The sequence below is a fragment of the Lissotriton vulgaris genome, chromosome 12, assembly GCF_964263255.1.
Source record: "Lissotriton vulgaris chromosome 12, aLisVul1.2, whole genome shotgun sequence".
NCBI lineage: Eukaryota > Metazoa > Chordata > Amphibia > Caudata > Salamandridae > Lissotriton > Lissotriton vulgaris.
In genome coordinates this window covers 776,465,361-776,481,279 of record NC_141700.1, presented here as the reverse complement: position 1 = coordinate 776,481,279, position 15,919 = coordinate 776,465,361, and the positions used below count along the sequence as shown (strand labels likewise).

At 41.4% G+C, this 15,919-nt stretch overlaps 1 protein-coding gene across 1 annotated transcript in view; it reads right to left on the bottom strand.

Annotated features, from left to right (window-relative positions):
* Nucleotides 1-3,725: 3,725 nt before the first annotated feature.
* Nucleotides 3,726-15,919, bottom strand: part of LOC147678675 (beta-1,3-galactosyltransferase 5-like) — a 130,021-nt gene continuing 117,827 nt past the window's right edge. The window contains exon 3 of the mRNA XM_086946132.1: nucleotides 3,726-4,240. Coding sequence (XP_086802258.1) covers nucleotides 3,771-4,240 — 470 coding nt within the window. The 3' untranslated portion in view covers nucleotides 3,726-3,770. The remainder of the gene's footprint in view (nucleotides 4,241-15,919) is intronic.

Sequence of the window (15,919 nt, the reverse complement as noted above, 5' to 3'; positions counted from 1 at the left end):
AGTATGTTTGAGTGTAAGACAGTCAGCCTGATACATAAAGGTTGGAGGCAGAATTACATAGCTTTTTTCAGGCACTCGCATCCGATTCATATGGATCCCTCATGTATTAAAGACGGACCAATGACACATACTGCGCATGAGTGCAGGACGAACACTATGCTCGACAGCACATCACATGTCGCAAAATACTAACCTGATATTGTTTTGTGTACGCATGCTATATATTGAATGTATTCGCATTAACGAAGCATGAACAGCGCGCCAAGCAAGAGCGGACAGGGCACCATCATGGCAGAGGCGGATTCAGATGCGCGCCCTGGGATTGGGTCACGTGCGTGAACTGTTTACGTTACAAGCTCACGCGCGCGACCCAATCCGAAGGCGCGCGTCTGAATCCGCCTCTGCCATAGACAATGCTGCGCGCGTGGCCAGCTCTTGTCTCCACTCGTTTGTCGGCTGAGCCGACAACTATAGTTCTTCGGCGAGAACGCGATACGCGCGCTTCTAGCCGAGACCCGAAAAGCACTATTGGGAATGGGTAGCACAAGCAGTCATTGGCAGGGTCGAGAGGGGTAAACTAACTACATATTTTCTACTCCACAAAGAAACCAGACTTCTTGAACCCTATTTTGATCTAATACAAGTAACCCAAGCCAGAAAGCTCTACGTCCAATTCATGCTTGGCACACTCCCAGTAAATAAGGTAAAAGCCAGATGGCACACTAAAGACCCATGCCTCAGTAACTGTCTAGGATGCAAGGCTCCTGTAGAATCCATAGCCCATGTGCTGTTTGCATGTCCTGCTTACGCATGTCCAAGACGGAAATGGCTGTGTTTGTTTGGCAGTTGCTAAGTTCCTCTGCGACATGTGGGGTATCAGGTCAAAGAGGCAGGCAGGTCACCCAACATGTAGCAGAGTGGCTACTAGTATCTAAATGGCCTATCCCTCGATGCATTATATAGGGGATACACCATCACAAACTGTTGGCCAACAACCAAGGAGGCTTTTTACTGTGCAATTATTACTAAAGTGATTTTGAGCTGTTTTAACATTGTGTACATATATTTTTTTCTTCTTCTGCTCTTATCTTCTTAATATTAATGATGTTCTGATGGTTATTATTTAAAAAATGTATGAATTTTTTGTACGAATGTGTTCTAAATACAAATGATTTTATGTAGTCTGTTGTATGTGACACTTTTTAAGACATTTTCTGCAGAAAGAAAGAAATTCAATTGGATAGACCTGCCTCCTACACAGTGATGCATGGCTGCTGCACCTTCTGCCCGCATAGCGAAAACAAATCTACAGCAGCATCGGCCCGCAGCATCTGCTCATCCTCTTGAGTAGCCAGACTCTTCTTTGTGTAGACTGCTTCTATCGAGGAAAACCATTATGGTACTGGCCCCTCTTTAGCTTTCATAGCACTACATGCTGGATGGGTGCAGTGTAGTTGCTGGCAGCAGTGGCTCACAAGCATTGGACCTGAGGAAGTAGAAACAGCACAAGCAGGGGGCAGGAACCAGGCACGTGCTAGAGGCAGATCATGTGGGCTCTGTTTACTGCCAACCTTCTCCTATCCAGGTCATCTTACTGCTTTTGGACAAGCTTCAGTTTTTATCTGTAGACATGTGTAGAGCAGTGTTCATGAGCGGGGAGAGAATCACCAAACACCCTGTAAAGTCTGCGCAGTTGGAGTTTATGACTGTCACATTGTTTGTGAGGTACAGGCTGGCCACAAGGGCAAACCCCACTTTATGTTATTACATTTACATAATAAGGACATCATAGGTCATTAGACAAACATTAACCTCTTGGATGCTCTAAATATTTTTCTACTGTGCCGGACCACAATAGAAACGGGTGTGGTCATGACGAGCTCAGCTCGTCATGAGCACACGAGCACTGTGCTGCATGACGAGCTGAGCTCGTCAAGAGCATGGAAGGGGTTAATTTGTTCAAATCCGAATCCCATTCAATGTCATGTGATTTTTTGGGGGAAGTCACTGTAGGTCAAAGGTCATGTGATAATTTCTAGTAATGTCACCATTATGGTAAGTAGTGGTTTTTGAAACATAAAACCCCCTACCTCTTTTTGGTCATGGAATTGCTGTCAGGCAACAGCCTTTTAATCATGGCCTACTAAGTGCATAACATTTCCTAATGTGCAGCTTCAAGCTGACCCGCAGGCGCCTTGCTGTAACTTTAAATAAAGCAACAAAAAACTCTGGAAGCAAACCAAAAATAAACCAAACATAAGGTCCTGAAAGGTTGGGGAGTAGACAGAAATCTGGTCACAATTAAAACTCTCTGAATAAGTACTAAACCATTGAGTCTAATGAATGATTGATTTAAGGATGATGTTTTACCAATGTAGGTTTCACAGAAGCTCTAAATGTGCTTGCTGGTGATATTTATTTCCTTCATAAAACTTTATTTCGGTCGAGTGACCATAAAAGCGTGCATAGAAAAGCAGTACATTAAAATTCACGTCACTTTAAAATTATACAGTAGTTACCATACTTTTTTGCATGGATCTAGTTACAGCACCTACATGGATCTAACAGTAGAACAAATATACAGTGGCACCTCACCTATGTACAATAATTCATAGGCTCATATAGGTTGGATAATTACACAGACAGAGGCACTGGCTGATGGAACAAAGCCCTAGTGAAAGCCCATGAGTGTTAGCACACATGGTCCAAATAATGTGAATTGGTCTAAAAATGTAAAATAGCCATGAAATGTCAGTTCCTTAGAACACGTTATGACTAAATAAAACCAGACAGTGACTTATACTTCTATAAACATGCCGACTTAATTAGTTTTTTGTGAGTTAAAGCTAGTGAGGGATAAAAATTATTTGCGGGACCTATAGTTTATGAGGACAAAATTAATTTTGTTACTGTTTGATCTTGTCTACCAACTTCCAGTGCCACATAGAGGTCAAGAATCACGATACAGCAAATACAATGGGTCTGCCGGTGTCGTATTTTAAAACTCTGAATGCCTCTGCACAGTGTGCAAACCCTAAATTCCTGCACAGAGGAACAATCCAAGATTTCCTTGCTGATTTATAGGCTGGACATAACAATGAAGGAAGTATATTTATTTTCTCCCATGAAAGACTAAGAGATTTTATGTGTTTGATTTTTCAATCTATTGGAATTAGTCTGTCTGCCATGATTTTGCTACTAAAATAATTTATTTTGATCATAAACATTTGAAAATGACATCTTTCCAACAGTCCCAACTATCTTGTCAAGTGGCTCAGGAGAGGATCAAAGTCTTCACTTTGAATCCCAGCGTCACCACAGACCACTCGTCTTCATTCAGAGAAATTGCACGGAGTTACTTAAAATGTTTCCAATGGTTCTTCGCGATACTTCGCCAGTACAAGTGCCCGGTGGTTAATTAATAAAAAGTATGAGCTGAATACATTTCTCACCCCCTCACCCTCGCCCATTTCCTTTTCTCAGCTAGCCGGTGCGGCTGCAGCCAGTGCCAGAAATGTATTTTCCACCCTGGGTTTGGCAGTCAGCGAGGTACCCTGAGCATGTTCCCAGAGCATGTTCTGGCATGTCTCCTGAACTGGATGTGCATGTTTCACCAAACAAGTCTTTCTCCTTCCTTAAGTAGCAGGTGGAGAAGTTAATAACTTCACAAAAGACTTTCTCGCCATCCATCCTGCTGACCAATCAGAATCTACCCCCCCCCCCCCCCCACACCTGCCTGGACAGCTGTCTGCCAACATTTGTATACTGTTTTAGGTATTTGTTTTGTTCGACTGGAAAACATTTGTGCACTCTGTCTCCTTCATTTCCTTCCAGATTTGTAAAAGATCGTCTGGTTTAATTCCATGGACAGCCATCGCCTCCTTGTAGGGACAGGTCTCATATTTCAAACCAGCAACGAAAAAGAGAGGGCTGTTTCGCAGTTTGATGTTGGCCGCCAGTGCGAGCATCCCCAAATAGACGTCATCCAGTGGGAATACTGGCAGCTTGATGGAGGCATGGTGGAGAGCTGTCACTGTGGCCCCTGGCACCAGGAAGCCTCCACCAGACAGAAAATCTGGATACTTAGGGAAAGGGAACAAGGAATGCGTGACTCCATACTTTGTACTCCGCATCACATCAGAGTGGTCCCTCACCCATCCATGAAGGCAGCAGGAGGCATTGTCGATGGTCTTCATGTACTTAATCAAGGCGTCGGGGTTCACCAACATATCATCATCACCTGTAGAGAATAGCAAAAAAAGCAAATGGTGACCGAACAGCAGTACATGAATGCAATGGAACAGTCCAGGGACCACAAATTTGAAGTGTGTGCGTAGTATAACATTCTGTTTGTACCCCTATATCCTAGCTTTGACAAGGCAACAATCCATATAAAAGTTAGACCAAATCAATGACAACATTACTTAAATTTCCATTTGAATAAAGTCACACAAACAACTCTTGATTAATAAGTAATTTTACCTAAAATTAGTTCATTATTACATTTCATACTATTTAATGTCAGCAATATACTTCATAACATGATGGAACATGCACACATCCAAACCTAATAATACTTTATGTTTAAATGCTCCCTTATTGTACATTTATTTACAAAGCACCTGATTAGGCTAAACCTTATTATATTTAATTTTAAACTATAGTCTCATTGCTTTTGACAATATTCAAATCTCCTATTCACTCAGTTTGAAGAAATCATTTCAATGAGCCCTGGAGTACAGAATGGATAAATGATAGGTATTGTAAATTATCAAACTAACCCATAGTTCAAGTGCATACTACAAAAGGCCAATTTCAAGCCCTGTCCCCCTTGGGAAGAGGATATAGGATGGTCCTCAGATAGATTCTAAATTCAACCAATTTAGAACACAGATAAAGATACCCAATTAAAATGTCTGCTGTCAAACATTTGAGGATCTTGCTTTTTCTTATTTAGGAAATAAGTAGTGAAATTCCTTGCCCTTACATCTTCTGCAGTTTGCTGACCTGCTTCTCTGGGATGATTATAACAGTTTACAAAGCACCTAAATTAAATTAAAATGTATCTAAACAATGTCACAGACGTAGTCCCCTATGCAATATATCAACATAGACAAGCAAACACTGTTGGTGTGGTGCTGTTGCACTGCCTCTAAATAAGGGGTGCTCAAAGACTTTTCCAAACTCCTCCTAGGTCTGTAGGAAACTTGACAACCTGGCTCACTTTGCATATGTTGTCATTGTGGGACATGCATTTGAAAATATTTCACTTTTGCTACAACGTATGTCGCATGTATCCTTGTTTGGAAACTAGAAAAACTCCCAAGCGACCTCTATTTCTTCTATGTAGGCCTGTTAAGGCTCCATGGGCTGACCAAATACTGAAATCAATAAATCATAAACCTGTACATACTGTTGTTTTTTTTTTATTTGATTGTAAAAACGTATTCTTATTTGATTGTAAAAACGTATTAATTATATATCTAAAGGTAATTTCTTTTTCCATTTGATAATAGAAAATGACATAATTAAAAATATTATGAAACCGCATCTACACCAAAGACAATATTACCAAATAAGGACGTTAGAGACAATAGACCATATATCACGTGTATCATGTTTGTTGCGTGATTAAGAAAATCCTTAATTCCATGTGCCACCTTAAATGCCAATATTGCAAGGAAAAATTATTTCTAGCACGAGACGGACGTGATACGTGGTAAAATAAGGAGCCCAATATCATCCTAGGTTATAACCCAGAAGTACTAGCTACTGTCCGAATGGGTACGAATGGGTACCCACAGCTCACTATAGTTGGCCTTATAGGGTTTAAATGTGTCCACCACACGGTCAGGAACTCTACCTCGATATTTCTATACGGGAAACATCACTTACAACGCAACTTTTACAACGACATACCATTACAACGGAACTATTACAACGCAAAAACTTTTACAACGCATGTATTTACAACGCATTTTTTTACACCGCAGGTACCTTTACAACGCATACCATTACAACGTAAGTATTAGTAAGTATATAATTATTTTTTAAATGTTATATGTTTGGGGTAAAGGGGTATTTTTAGGGTTCAGGGTCAGTTTTGGGTTTTTGGGTAAAGGGGTATTTTTAGGGTTCAGGGTCAGTTTTTAGTTTTTGGGTAACGGGGTATTTTTGGGGTTCAGGGTCAGTTTTTAGTTTTTGGGTAAAGGGGTATTTTTGGGGTTCAGGGTCAGTTTTTAGTTTTTGGGTAAAGGGGTATTTTTGGGGTTCAGGGTCAGTTTTTAGTTTTTGGGTAAAGGGGTATTTTTAGGGTTCTGGGTCAGTTTTTAGTTTTTGGGTAAAGGGGTATTTTTGGGGTTCAGGGTCAGTTTTTAGTTTTTGGGTAAAGGGGTATTTTTAGGGTTCAGGGTCAGTTTTTAGTTTTTGGGTAAAGGGGTATTTTTGGGGTTCAGGGTCAGTTTTTAGTTTTTGGGTAAAGGGGTATTTTTGGGGTTCAGGGTCAGTTTTTAGTTTTTGGGTAAAGGGGTATTTTTGGGGCTCAGGGTCAGTTTTTAGTTTTTGGGTAAAGGGTTTTTTTTGGGGTTCAGGGTCAGTTTTTAGTTTTTGGGTAAAGGGGTATTTTTGGGGTTCAGGGTCAGTTTTTAGTTTTTGGGTAAAGGGGTATTTTTGGGGTTCAGGGTCAGTTTTTAGTTTTTGGGTAAAGGGGTATTTTTGGGGTTGAGGGTCAGTTTTGGGTTTTTGGGGTACAGGGGTACAGGGTAAAAATAAATTAAAATTAAATTTAAATTAAATTAATTAAATAAAATTAAATTAAATTAAATTACATTAAATTATATATTTTTTCAATTAATTTACGATTATAAAATTAATTTATATTTACCAATACTTGCGTTGTAATGGTATGCGTTGTAAAGGTACCTGCGTTGTAAATACATGCGTTGTAAATACATGCGTTGTAAAAGTTTTTGCGTTGTAAAAGTTCCGTTGTAATGGTAGGTCGTTGTAAATGTATGCGTTGTAATGACACCAATCCTTCTATACATATGGGTCCAGTTGGTGGCACTGATATCTATGATTTACAACTTGGGAAGATGCTAAAAATGACATACAAAAGAGACTAAGGGCCATATTATCAAGAAAGGGCGATACATTATCGCCGCTTTTATCGGCAGGAAACTGCCGCTAAAGCGGCGATAATGGGCTTGATAATATGCCCTTGTAAATTTCCATAGAAGCCTAGGTTAACACCAGAACCTGGCTTCAATGGGAATTTACAAGGGCATATTATCAAGCCCATTATCGCCGCTTTATCTGCAGTTTCCTGCCGATAAAAATGGCTGTAATGTATCGCCCTTTCTTGATAATATGGCCCCAAGTATCTGAAGTGATAGGCACTAATATACATATATAGAGTAAGGTGCCTAGGTCTTGTTCGATGTGCATACCTTCAAGAAACTTATGCCCAGATCTCCAAATGCTCCAACTGTGAGGTGTTTGCCAAGGAATGCTATTGAATCACAGAGGCTTGTAGATTGGACGGAAAGGGTATATGAGCTGTCATACAACCTATATATGCGTGTGTGATTTCTTAATAAAATATTCATAGGCCTCTGAAGGCTGATACATTGCAAAGCAGCGTAATGGGTCCAAGTTTCAAAAAATGAAAAATTTCATGTATGTAACTATAGGCACCTAGGACTTAGTATCCCTGTCACAGACTCTGACACTGACCTCCCGACCAAGGAGGGGCGTCTACTGAAAGAATGATTTTGTTTAGACCGCTGGCATGATTGTGACACGCTCTCCTGGCAAATTACACTCATAAGGTGTATCCTACCTAACGAAAATTCTTTCTCAGTAACATGAATAGGGATAATGTTAAATGGTCAATTAGCAAGCTAACTAGAGCTATCCCCATAAATTATGCATTCTTCATGAAAATTAGGCTCAGAAAATATTTAAAGCAAAACACACAAGAAGATCTAGATCTTAATTTCTCGGAATGTAAACAAAAATCTAAATTCACTCCCACACTTGACATGGTAGGTCCAGAAGTTGTCACTTTCTTAAAAAGCGGCTCTTAATGATCTTCAACATGTCACTAAATATGTTCCCCCAGTTACACCAAATTTATTGAGAGATAAACTGATTGCCCTCAACAGATTGCAAAACAATGTTGATATTACCATCAAACCCTGCGATAAGGGTGGGAGTATAGTTGTTATGGATACACGTGTATACAACTAAAATACAAACCATATTATCAGTCTCTGAACTCTACAAGCGAGTCAATTCAGGAAAGATAGATTGGTAAAAAAAGAATATGAGTTTTTGAACAAAGCTAATCCTGTAACTCCAGCCCTGTATGGAGTGCATTAAAACTTACAAGGATGTCGGAGACTCGCATTTGCGACTGATTGTTTCATTCATTAATGCCAGCACTGAACCATTATCCAAGTACGTGGATACCTTTTTGTGCCCTGTGACCAGGAGTAGGAACTATCAGTCATATATTAGGGATGCTGGCGATATCACTGCCAAAGTAGAGAATGTGCCCTTTAATTCAGAGCAGGAAGTGTTAGTCCTCCTTGACATAGAAACACTCTTTACTAATATTCCTAAGCAGGAGGCAATAGGGGCAGTGGCAGCTCTTCTTACTAGAACTCCAGGCAATTGTACAGATCTTTTCATCTTGGATTGCCTAGAAATAGTGGTTTGGAGCAACTTCTTTGAATTCAATGATAATATCTACCACCAAGTCAAAGGCACCAGCATGGGAGCATGCTACCAGCTACCAGCGCCATGAAACCCTTGGGTGTACGCGCGCTTAACAAATTCCTATTAACAATAACAATAACATGATACGCCCCTGTATTGTGAACTTCTATATGGGGCAGTACGAATGTAAACATATCTTCAATGAGGTTGTGCCATTCTTTGAAAATGTCAATCATTGGTTTCGTTTCCTTGATGATATCTTTTTTGTTTGGTTAGGAGATGAGGAAGCCTTACAAGATTTTATTTCATGGATTAATCTAAGTGATAAGAACTTAAAATTCTCAGCTAAATACAGCAAAGAGAAAGTTGATTTCTTAGACATCTGGATTTCTGGAATCAACGAGGTACTACAGGTCAGTTTCTATAGAAAACCTACAGCAAAGGGCACTATATTGCAACACAATAGTTACCATCCTAATAAAAAAAAAAATCCATTCCCTTTGGGGAATTTTTAAGAATCACGCAATATTGCTCTAACACACAGGAGTATGGCATCCATGGTGAACAATTCAAAAAGAGACTCTTAGAGAGAGGATACCTGAGACTTTCAAAAGAGCTAAATACACCAACCGTGATGCTCCTATACAGAGTAGGGACTGGATGAAAGAAGATAAGTTGGTTTGTGTTAACCCTGGGCATAGTTCGCGAAGTAGCGATACGCGTAGCTATGCAAAGTGCACTTCGCACTACGAGAGCTAGGCGTAGCACTACGCGAACTGCGTAGTACCCTGTTCGCACTGTGCAAGATGCCTTTTTCAATGATTGCACAGTGCGGACAAGCATCAGGCACTGTGCAATCATACACGACCACTCGCAATGAGAAACCTTACCTCCTACGCTACACTACGTGTGTTTGCACTGTGCTATGTGCAGTTCGCGTAGTGCGCAGTTGCGCAAACTTCACAAACTACGTAGCGTAGTGCTTTTCCCAGAGTTAGCTTGTGTCATCAATCACACTAATCACAATTTTAAGATCAAAAAGATATTTGACAAAAATTAGAAGCTTTTAAACATATATGACGAGGAGGAAAAGCTACAACAACCCCTGCTGGCATACAGGAGCCTAGCTCATTTAAGAGACAAACTGGGCCTAAGCATGGGCGGAAAATCCGTTTCGCTCGCGGATTTTGCGGATTTTCGGTAAATTCGCAATCCGCGAGATTCGCGAATCTCCCGCAAAATCCGCAAATCCGCGAGCAGCGGATTTTATGGCTTGCTCGCACTGTTCGCGTGAGTTCGCGGCTTCCCAGTACAACTTCGCGCCCCGCGAATAAGCGCAAAATTGCAGAAATACGATCTTAGCAAAACTGAAACTACTTACCAGGTTCAAAAGTTCAGGCTCATCATTAGTAGCCATTTCCTGTAGTGCTTCCTGAGGGCCCCCTCCAGAGTTCAGTTGCCAGTTGCAACTATTATGTGACCCTGCTCTGAACCTCAGAATAGTTACACATATGCCACAAAGGTCCTGAATTACAGCTAAGGGAGACAAGCAGGAGCCAGGCTGGAAGTTCAAATCCATTAATCAGCCCCTAATTCAATATTGTCAGTTGGGGCAGGGCAGGTGTTGTAACTAATTTTGCAACAATGAAAGCACTTAGCAAGTGCAAAAGATCACTAATCAGGAAGCACTAAGGAAGCAGGTGCCAGCTAAAAAAATATTCTGTGACACATTAATCAGCCCCAAATTAATTCAGGTCACTTGAGGCAGGGAAGGTGTGCTTGCTTTGCCACAATAATGTACACTGACTGGACAACCAGAGGGTGCTGTGATGAAACAGAGGGTGGCATGGGTGGGCCAGAGGGTGGCATGAGTAGTCAGAGAGTGGCAGTGGTGACAGAAAGTGGTAGTGATGAAGAAGAGTTTCCCAAACAGGCTGGACACGTAGAAACAACAAGTTCGCGAAACTTGCGACCCGACAGGTAAGTTCGCGTTTGCGAAATTGTACAAAACCCTCGCGAACTGGCAGAAACCCGCGCGAACACACAAAAAAAAAATCCGCACATTCGCGAGAATTCGCGGATTTTGCGAATTGCGAGTTCGCAAATCCGCAAAATTCGCAAACGCGAGATTCGCAAAATTCGCCCATGCTTAACTGGGCCACACCAGATTCAAGCAAGAGAACCTGTGTATCAGCCCTTACTATGGAGCAATGGGAATACAGAGGTTGCAGAGGTATTTTAAAGAACACAAACCACTGCAAAAGCAAAAATACAGTGTATCTTATTCTATGGCAATGTTGCCTAGGCTATATCTGTGAAACTGGTAGAGAGTTTAGAACTTGTTTCAGTGAGCACAAATCAGCTATTAGGACCAAGAAGCTTTGTGCTCCTGTGGTCCAGCATTGCCAAGACAAACAACACACAGAATACGATCTTGAGTGGCTAATCTTGGAAAAAGTAAGACCTAAGCAAGGGCGCCCCACCTGTGAAATACACAAGGAAAGGGAAACCTTTGCATTGTTTTGCTTAATATGGTAAAATCTGGCCTTAATGAAAAAATAAATTGGGACATTTCTTGATTGCTCCATAGGAACTTAGGACAATAGGAGCGCACTCAACCTCAGGCAGTCTTCCTGACGGTTCCATTGAAATTTCAGATACTTGAATCATGATTCACTCCAGGCAGTTTTTTTGCATGAAGGTAAGTAGCTCTAACTACGTATCTTCCAACATGGCATCGCTAATAGGTTGAGAGTGCCTTCTATGTACAATTTTGTTAGTTCTTAATTTCATTGCTCAGTGTTGTTGGTGTCTTTTTAGTCCTTTATAGCTCCTTTGTGGCCTGTATCATTCTAAACATTGATATGTGATAATGGGTCCATTAGGGACAGAGTCATCCCCTCTTATTCTATCTAGAGGGCGGGGTAATAATATGCATATGCATGGAATGAGCACTTTAGTGCTTTGTACATGAATATCATTAGCCATGACTTCATTTTATCTCCTTTAGATCTACCCTATTTTACATTGACGCTCTTCTTCTCTAAGGGGGAAATCCTAGCATCCATAGAGGCAATTGTACCAGCTAAAGCATCCGGACCGGATAGGACCCCAGGAGATCTCTTCCACTCTGACAAGGACAACTGGGACACTTATATAATGGCACTTTCATATAATGGCACTTTCCAATGACATTGCCAGGGGGGCCCCCATTCCCGAACCGTACAAGGGAGCTGAAGTGATCCCTATTTATAAAAAGGGCGACAGGGACAATCAGGCCAATTACCGGCCTATTAGTTTGATCAATTGCTTCCAAAAAGTATTCTGCCACTCCCTTTTAGTGAAGATCCCAAACTGGATTGCTGAGAACCATATTCTGTCCCCACTTCAAGCATGGTTTCGCAAGAAAACTGGAACAATTGATCAGGTTTTCTGCTTTCTCCTTCTTTATTGGAAGGTGGTATTATTGGGCAAAGGGAGACTTTACGTAGCTTTTATAGATCTGAAGTAGGCGTTTGACCTTATACCCACAAACAAGCTTTGGCCGGTGCTTACGGAGATGGGTATGCCCTTGGAAATTCTGACACTACTTATAAAACTCCATGCAGAAAACTACGCACGGGTGAGATGGGGCGGCCAGGGCCAAGTCACCGATCCTGTTAAAATCATGCATGGGGTTCCCCAGGGCTGTGTCATGGCACCAACATTGTTCTCGCTATATATCAACCAATTGGTTGAATTTTTATCAGCAACTCCAACGGATGCTCCTTCTTTAGGGAATCAGAAAATCACAACTCTTCTTTTTGCAGACGATACCCTTCTCGTCTCCAAAACACCTATGCGGCTGCAAAGTTTATTAAATCAATTCAAGACCTTTTGTGATGAGATGCGCCTTGAAATAAACACCTCAAAGACAAAATTGATGCTGCAGAATCCCCACAAATCGTTTAGAGGATGCCTAACCCTAAATAACATCCTTTTAGAGACAGCAAGTTGTTTCGACTATTTGGGCATTAAATTGTCCAAAGGTATGGCCAGGAAACAACATCCCAACAAGGCCTACGTTAAATTCTCACTGGTAACTGGGGCTCTAAGGAAGGAACATTGACATTCTTACACAAATCCAGTTGCCCCATTTGTGGAGCTATACAATAAAAAGTCAAACAATTTATTGTTTTTAATTATTTAAAATCATTACAAACACAGTAGAAAAGTGCTGCTTAAAATTTTCAAGCGATTTGTAAAACACATTACTTAAAACTTTTCGTTTTGTTACCTTACCCATTACCATATGCTTAAAATCATAGAATTCATTTGGAAGGCTTATTTTATACAACATTAAGTGAGGGGTGAATGATCCGTAAAAGTTCTTTTTTTTTAACTGGTCATCTCAATTCTGTCCTTGTTTTTAATCCATTATTGACATGTATTTCACCTTTATCACAGTAAGTTAGTGGGCGAAAGGTCCGTTAGAGTATTTTTAACTGGTCGTCTCAATTCAGTCCTACTTTCTAACACCATATTGACATTTTTTTTGATCACCCTTGAAGAAATTTATCTGTCAAGCATTTAGGGTGCTGTTTCCTACTTTACTTGTTTCCCCAAGTTCCGCTTGTCGTAGGAGAAATTGTACTTTTCTCATGTATTTAACCCCCCTACAAGCCAACATGGGTGATGATCCCTCCAGCCATCGAATTACGGCTTGACTGCACGTGCGAATATTCAATTTGTTAAAAATGTCCTTTAAAAGCCGTCTCCTTGGGTCAATGAGAGCCGGACATATGCATACGCATAACAGGTGGGGTAGCCATTCTTTTTGGTAACACATAGGCGACAATGAGGATCCGTATAAACGCCTTTCCAAGCTGCTTGTAAATCCTTTGAGTGGTGTAGGCCCAGCCAATATTCTATGTATCTCTTCTTCAGCCTCATGTTAAAATGACTTTCTAGATATGGCTGGTGTTTTATCAAGCAATATGAGTTAATCATTGTCCACCCATGACGTCGTTTGGAGGTTACTGCTTTATCTTCCAGAAAGGATTACCATTTGGCAGCATTATTTAATATTTTATCAAAGCTGGCTCTGTCTGGATTAGTATCCCATGTCGATTGGATTTCTAACTCCCTCAATGCTTTGCTCAAGTAATCTCCCCAACCGCTTAAGGTGGTTTGATTCAGCTGGTTTTCAATTTCTTTCCAACACAGGCTGTCTAGTGAGCCTTGTACTGAAAGATGTCGTTTGTGGCAGAGTTTCACAAAACTACTCATGCCCCGAAACTTCTGGTTCCGTAGTCCAAATTCCAGTCGTACCTGTGCTGGCGAGGCTGATTTGGGGAGGTTTGACACCGCTTTGTAAACCTTTATTTGAAGGTTGTTTAACAACCCAGCCTCTTTGCCACACCAGGTAACGAGAGCGTATGAGAAAGTGGGTAAAGTCTGCACTTCCATCACCTTTAGGAGATGCGTGTAGTTTTGGCAATCCAAATTTGGACTTTGATTGTTCCATGATATATGGTTAAGGATAGTCAAATGATAAGAAGACCCATATATGTTACTCATTACCATGTAGAGATAATGTCAAAACAGGTCTGCTCAAACCATTCCACAAGTGTTCGAATAGATGCTGTTTTGAATTAACCTACAAAAAGACAAGACCAGAAAAAGCATGTTAGGACGAAGGGCGAGCAAAGCTTAGTAGGTGGATAAAATGACATCATAGACATGACATTTATTTTAAATGTCAAGCTTATACCGAAAATAAAGCATGTGATCATTCTGAAAATCCTATCATAAGGATGGAGACGTAAAATATCAGCCAAATAGAACTCCAACCCTCAACCCAGCAAAGAGCATGCTATCAGCAAACAGCGCTCTTACTACACAACAAAACTCCCACGAAGTTAGGAAAGGAAAAACACATCCAAGCCCATAACCACCAGTCTGCACCGGTTACATTAAAGGTGCCAGAAGCCTAAATTAAGTTCATCTAAACTCAAGACAGTGAATACAGCAAGCAAATGTACATGGGGCATTACGTCATACAACAAAGTCTTTTTGGTCTGCCCTGTTCCATGATGTACTGGGCCAGGGACAGACTAATTTGCATGTAGCCAGGTTCTGAGCTGGGATGGTGCAGTGAGCTAAAAAACAGTGATGGATCAAGCCCTGATCTGTTGACTGGGTATGAGTGTTCTGTTTAATTCAGATACTCTGTCCATCACCACCCCCTTTTCTGAATCGTTTTGTCCACCCTAAGCGTGGAAGGGTATACTCAGATGTGAGTCCCTTGCTCATTGCACCATCAGGATTCAAGCAAACTGGGCCGAAGACGGCTGTAATGCCAGAAACCGGTCCCCGGAAGCTTGTTTCCTTCCCAGTAAAAGAATTGGCGTGGTAGTTTGGTCTGCCCTGTTCCCATGATGTACTGGGCCAGGGACAGACTAATTTGCATGTAGCCAGGTTCTGAGCTGGGATGGTGCAGTGAGCTAAAAAACGGTGATGGATCAAGCCCTGATCTGTTGACTGGGTATGAGTGTTCTGTTTAATTCAGATACTCTGTCCATCACCACCCCCTTTTCTGAATCGTTTTGTCCACCCTAAGCGTGGAAGGGTATACTCAGATGTGAGTCCCTTGCTCATTGCACCATCAGGATTCAAGCAAGCCGGGCCGAAGACGGCTGTAATGCCAGAAACCGGTCCCCGGAAGCTTGTTTCCTTCCCAGTAAAAGAATTGGCTTGGTAGTTTGGTCTGCCCTGTTCCCATGATGTACTGGGCCAGGGACAGACTAATTTGCATGTAGCCAGGTTCTGAGCTGGGATGGTGCAGTGAGCTAAAAAACGGTGATGGATCAAGCTCTGATCTGTTGACTGGATATGAGTGTTCTGTTTAATTCAGATACTCTGTCCATCACCACCCCCTTTTCTGAATCGTTTTGTCCACCCTAAGCGTGGAAGGGTATACTCAGATGTGAGTCCCTTGCTCATTGCACCATCAGGATTCAAGCAAGCCGGGCCGAAGACGGCTGTAATGCCAGAAACCGGTCCCCGGAAGCTTGTTTCCTTCCCAGTAAAAGAATTGGCTTGGTAGTTTGGTCTGCCCTGTTCCCATGATGTACTGGGCCAGGGACAGACTAATTTGCATGTAGCCAGGTTCTGAGCTGGGATGGTGCAGTGAGCTAAAAAACGGTGATGGATCAAG